The 6,758-nt window shown below is 45.3% G+C and overlaps 1 protein-coding gene across 1 annotated transcript; it reads left to right on the forward strand.

The window, feature by feature from the left end:
• The first annotated feature begins 3,759 nt into the window (after positions 1-3,759).
• On the forward strand, positions 3,760-4,185 carry LOC108746584. The gene has a single exon (XM_018483441.1). It carries the CDS (start codon positions 3,760-3,762, stop codon positions 4,183-4,185), a length of 426 nt encoding a protein of 141 aa, XP_018338943.1.
• Positions 4,186-6,758: the final 2,573 nt, after the last annotated feature.

Below are 6,758 nucleotides of genomic sequence, written 5' to 3' on the forward strand. Positions count from 1 at the left end.
TCTTTAGCCGTTATACTCGATAATTCTGCCTCTAAGGCACAGTCGGTTTCGATCCGTTGAATTATTATTATCAACGACCTCTCTTACGTTACGGTTTTATAACGGTTCTGACATTGCAACTCACTATTTTGACAACAAGAATTTTGTTTCAGATTCATCTCATTCATCGATCGATTTTCCTTTTATACAAATATACATTTATACATTTATCAAGCCGAGCTAGTACTCAGTTTCTTATTTAAAGTAATTAATAGTTACATTAAGTATGAAATCACACGGTGCGGAAAACGATTGCAGAATAGAGAATGCATCATAGAAGCAACTAATCAGCACTATTTTGTGTTATTTCGAATAGTGCTAATTGGTTGTTTCAATGATGCATTTTCTATTCCGCAGCCTTTTTTCATATCATGTGATTTCACTCTAATAATATCTTTTATTTTACTAGAATTTATTGGGTCGGACGTGGTAGTTCTATTTTGATTATTTAACTCTTCCTCGTCGCTGTCTATGTCATCAACAAATAGTTGAGGATGTTTTGTCTGCATGTGATGATATTTCGACCTCTGTTCCTCGTTCATCGTAGAAATCACATTCCAAAAAATCGGAATCATCTGAAAGCATCATAGAATTTATTATGCTGATTCTACAATAAGTCAGTAGTTGGTAGTCCTAAGTTTTATTGTGAATCAGTGAAGTTGGCCAATAGCCAACTTATACGACTAAACTACCAATTTTCTTAAGACTAGCCAAATTCGACTTTATTCCTACTGATCGAGCTAAACGACTCGTATAATTAACAACTTGTAGGTTCGAAAAATCATTATCACCTATTTAAGTTAATGCTAATTAAAATTTACGATTATTGATTACCGACTCAGTGTAAAATTAGCTTTACAGCTGGTTTTAGATTAGGAACATAAATCTCTAATACCGATTGCATATTAAATATTAAGCTATATCTATTAATTTAATATTTACGTTTTTATTATGTATTTACATTATACTTACTCGTACTCCTCGAAAAAGAAGCCATCGCAATAAAATCGGGATAAATGTGGCCGTTTGTATCTCAAAGAAAAAAGTGAAAATTAGAGAACCTCACAGAAAGTGGCAAACTGCATCACATGACTTGACTCCTTTGGATATGGGCAAAGCTCAAAGGATATAGGCATGGAAGAGATTGAAGAAAATTGGTCACCCCGTGACATCCTGACCCCGTGATTCTGATTGGACGTGGGCATTCACGTGATGCAATTTGCTACTTTCTCCCTGTGAGACTTTCTATTTAAAATCGGTCATTTCAAACCGGATAGATTCCTCGAAAATCGTGAATGATGCAAACAGTCGAAAATGGCAAAACTATCCTTCAAATACTAGATGCCTGCGACCATGATACTGCACGCGACCAATATTATAGATCGGTAATAAGGTTCACATTTCGTGAATTTCGTGTTCGCCTGAAATATACACTGCCGCGGTAGTAGGTGTATTCCAAGCATTTTATTTTTATCAAACATATTTTTATATTTTATTTACTTTATTTGTTATTATTTTCTTATTACTAAAATTTGAAAAGCATATAATGACAAAATTAATCTAAATTTTTCTGTATAAGTATTTTAAGTATTTAAAATGTAATTATAAGTTTCGGCGACACAAAAATTAGATGTTTAATAAAATAAGGAAACAATATATTTTGTTAACAATAACATAAATTAAAAAAAGAGCTGATGAATCAAACTGGTTAATTATATGCTTGTAATTATGTTACATCCCGATAAAATTCTCTCTTTTCTTATTATAAATATATGATTTATACCTTATCCTTATCCTATTTCTAGTTTAGTATTTCGTCTTCTTGGTTTTGATATTTTATCCCTATTTTATCTTTATTTCGAAATCTTATCATACCTTTTATATATTGTAAAATTCCTTTCCCTTTTATAAAAGAGTATATTTAGTTCCATTTTATTTAAACATTCAAATCAATAGATAGCTCACGTTTGTATACCCTTATGCGTCATATAGATAAAGAATATCTATTCTACAATCTTTCCTTTTTTTTTTTGAAGGTCCTTTTTCTAAAATAATAATTAAACAATAGCATATATGCTTAATAATTAAGTAGTATTATATATTGTACAATATTAAGTAGTATTATATATTAAGACCTTCCCGAATGCGAGGATAAATATTTTTCTTTTTTTTCTTTTCTTTTTTTTCTTTTTCTCAATAAAATTAAAATTAATTTAAAATTTAGAATATATCATTACTTCGCCTCGCATAAGGATGTTAATTAAGTAAATCGAATTTTTAATTTTAACATAAAACCTAGATTCGTAGTGTCGAGAGTAGGGCTTACGCGGAGCTTTGCTATCTTATCTTAAGAAAACAAGTGCGAGTATAGACGCTATCAAATTTTGAAGCGTGTTGATTGGTCCTAGGAAGACACCCCCACACTCTGCCAGAATATAAAAGAACTGCAAAAGATAGTCAGAAAAATATAATAATCTCGGAGTCCGTTACGACAATAAAGGAATTATCTTCGCAAGGAATTATATTCCCTCATATAAGTTATTTCACGTTTTCTTGCTTGTTGGAAAGATCGCGATTCACACCAAGTCGATACATCGATATCGATCGCCATCTGCAGTACGATGTCAATTCCTTTGTTTCCCGTACTGCTGCGCATTACTCTTCTGTACGACCGTGATCGCACGCGTTTCACTAGTCTGTACCTTCACTCATTAAAAATCCGACTCTCTTTAGTCCGTGCTACCTCCGTATATCGAACACGGTTTCGACAGGTTATGGGCCCAGTCGCGTCCGGGAAAACGATATACGAGTGAAAGTAAGAAGAAAGAGTCGAAGTGAATCGGTTTCGGCCTCTCACGCGGACGATTGGTTAGAGTGACTTGCAAAAATGAGTGCGGCCGGCTCAACGCGCATCAAAGCGCTCGGCAAGGACAACTACGACACGTGGAAGTTGCAAATGCAGGGGGTGCTGATCAAGAATGACGCGTGGGCGTACGTGAGCGGTTTTCTCGCACAGCCGACACACGTGGCCGGAGACGCAGCCCCGGCGAGCGCCACGACACAATGAAAAGTCAACAACAGCAAGGCCAAGTCGGACATTATACTTTCCATCAGTCCCAGCGTGCTGAAGCAGATCAAAGGATGCGAAACCTCGAGGGACGTCTGGCTAAAGCTGGAAAGCATATACCAGTCCAAGGGGCCCGCCCGGAAAGCCACGCTGTTGAAACAATTAACGCTGCAGCGAATGGAAAATAGCGGCGACGTACGCGACCACGTGCGCCGTTTTTTCGACGCAGTCGACAAGCTTGGTGAGATGGAGGTCGACATTCATCCCGACCTGCTGTCTATCATGCTGCTCTACAGCCTGCCGTCCAGCTATGAGAACTTCTGGTGCGCGATAGAATCCCGCGACGAGCTACCGTCACCGGAAACGCTACGCGTAAAGATCGTCGAGAAAAGCGACGCGAGATCGAGCGACGCAGCTTGAGCCCCCGTGCAGAACGCGCTATACGCCAACAAAGGCGGAAAGAAGGCGCGGAAGCCGAGACGACCTACCACCAGGAAGGAAGACGCCGCTGCGGGCAGCGAGTTCAAGTTCCGCTGCCACAGGTGCGGCACCGTGGGACACAAGGCGGCCAAATGCACGAAGAACGTCATGAGTGAGAACGACTCGCGCGAGAAAGAGAAGAAGAGCGAGGCAACGAGTTTGCGCGCGTTGGTATGCCCGAGCGCAGGGGGGGGGGCGCGCTGCGCACCGAACACACGCACCGCGACGTGCGATGGTGCCTAGACAGTGGCGCCACCTCCCACCTGAGTAACTCGGCACTCGACTTCGACACGATCCGTGCCGAAAAAGGTATCGAACTGAATTTGGCAAACGGCTGCTCAACGAGCATACGCGCGAGAGGTGAAGTATCCCTAAGCGCAAACGTCCTAGGTAAGGTCAAAGATTTTCGTTTGATCGACGCCCTACATGTTCCTGACCTGCGCACTAACCTCCTGTCAGTCGGAAAGATCACTTACAAAGGCTACAAGGTCATTTTCAACAGGGACACGGCCACCGTTTGTGACAGCCAAGACGTCGTCAAACTGGTCGCCGATCGCTTGAACGGATTGTACTACGTACGCGATGCATCGAGCCGTTAAAGCAATGGAGTGGGGGAAGCAGCTTGCCATTCCACGGATGTCGAATCTCTCGAAACATGGCACCGACGACTGGGTCATCTGAATGAGAGATACTTATTGGATGCTGTAAGGGACCAATCGATGCTCGGCATCAAACTCTCGACACCCAAGGGGAAGTTGGCATGCAGCACTTGCGTGAGGGCCAAGATGACGAGACCCCCTTTTGTCAAAAAGAGTGACCGCGTCACGCAAATATTGGAGATCGTGCATTCCGACGTATGCGGCCCTATGCGCATCGAATCGCACGGACGAGCGAAGTACTTCGTCACCTTCATTGACGACCATTCCAAGTGGTGTGAGGTACGTTTCTTGAGGTCCAAGGGCGAGGTCACCGACGCTTTTAAGGAGTATAAAGCTCGGATGGAGAACAGGAAGATCAAATACCTCCAATCGGACAACGGGAAGGAATACAAGAATCTCGCTTTCGACACCTTCCTCGCCGAGCATGGGATCGCGAGAAGGCTGTCGATGCCCTATCATCCGGAACAGAACGGGACTGCCGAACGGAAGAACAGAACCCTGCTGGACACAGCGAGATGCTTGCTGTTACAGTCGGGACTTCCCGGATCGTTTTGGGCCGAAGCCGTCTCGACGGCAAATTACATTAGGAATAGAACTCCCAGTTCCAGCCTCGGGGGCAAAACCCCCTTCGAGATGTGGACAGGAGGAAAACCAGACGTGTCACATTTTCGCGAATTTGGTTGCAGGGCATTCTGCTTGGACACGGAACCCGGCAAAGGGAAGTTCGACCCTCGGAGCAATATTCCTGGGATACTCCGAATCTTCGAAAGGCTACAGGATGTGGTCAGTCAAGGAGAAAAAGGTCATCCTTTCGCGCGGTATGACTTTTGCAGGCGCTCCTGAGGATGTGCCGACCGCGCCTGAAAGCATCTTCCCGAGGGATCCTTACCCGGAAGCTGAGACAGATGAACCTCCTTCCGAGATTAGGATGATCGAGGTCGACACGACGCCGCTCAATGTCGACGCAATTGACCACGTGCCCGGCGGACCCGAAGACCACGCAACCAGTCACGTTTCTAACAGCGACGAGGAGGCGCCTCGACCTCAGCGGGGAAGGGGTCCTGGGAGGCCTCGTATAATTCGTACGGGACAGCGAGGACGTCCCCGCCGCCAGCATCAGCCACCTCGAGAGGATGCAGAATTCGAGGAACCGGACCTAGCGAATCTGGCCGAAGTACCGCTCAGGTCCGCCATGCACAGCAACGATGCGGAACATTGACTGAAGGCCATAGTTTCGGAAGTCGAATCCATCCTTCAGCATGACACATGGAAGTTGGTCGACCGTCCCAAGGACAAAGAAGTCATCGGGAGCCGCTTTGTGATTCGAAACAACACACACCACTCCGACGGAGCCCTGGAAAGGAGAAAGACTCGCCTCGTGGCAAAGGGTTTCGCACAGCGCCCCGGCTTTCACTTTAACGAGACTTTTGCGCCGGTGGCGCGCATGAGCTCAATTCGCTTGCTGACGGCATTGAGTGCTCGACGTGGCATGCATATCCGGCACTTGGATATAGCTTCAGCTTATCTGAACGGAGACATCGACGAGGAGCTGTTCATGGAGCCCCCGCAGTTGTTGGAAGACGCTCTGAGAACCATATCAACTGACCGGTCCAACGGCAAGGCCATGAGAGAAAAGGCTGCCTCGATGCTCAAGGAAATGCAGACTGGAGACAAGGTATGCCTACTCAGGAAGGCCTTATACGGTCTTCGACAGGCCGGTAAGAGCTGGCATCGAACACTTGACTCGTCCTTACGAAGAATCGGCGCGAAGCAGACGAACGCCGACCCATGCGTGTACACCATGGATGGGCGAAACGGACTCTCGTATATTCTGGTCTACGTCGACGACATCTTGTTTTTCTCGAACGAACCGGACAGATCCGAGAAATTCAAATCGGAATTAAGTCGCGACTTCGAGGTAAAGGACCTTGGGGACATCAAGTATTGCCTGGGGATGGAATTTTCCCGGAGAGAAGGCAGTATCATCATAAACCAACGAGGATACATCAGAGATGTGATGAACAGATTCGACATGGAGGACTGTAAGACAGTTAGCACGCCCGTGGACATTCATTTGAAGCTGAACAAGCCGAATCGCGAGGCAGACGACGAGGTACGTAAACTGCCATATCGCGAACTAATAGGCTCTCTTATGTACCTAGCTGTATGCACCAGACCCGACATCGCCCACGCCGTAAGCTATCTCAGCCAATTCAACGAGAACTTCGGCAAGGAACACTAGGCGGCAGGGAAGAGTATCATCAGGTACCTGAAGAGAACTATCGACGCTGGAATCGAATTCAAACCGAACTCGACCACCTTGAACGGATTCGTGGACTCCGACTGGGGGGCCTGCCCTGTAGACAAACACTCATACACGGGGTACATCTTCCTCTTGAACGGAGGGCCCGTTTCCTGGGATTCGAAGAAGCAAAGGACTGTGGCACTTTCTTCGACAGAGGCCGAATATATGGCCCTAAGCGAGGCCACCAAAGAATCGATATACCTGAACA

The sequence above is a fragment of the Trachymyrmex septentrionalis genome, unplaced genomic scaffold (assembly GCF_001594115.1).
Source record: "Trachymyrmex septentrionalis isolate Tsep2-gDNA-1 unplaced genomic scaffold, Tsep1.0 scaffold18, whole genome shotgun sequence".
NCBI lineage: Eukaryota > Metazoa > Arthropoda > Insecta > Hymenoptera > Formicidae > Trachymyrmex > Trachymyrmex septentrionalis.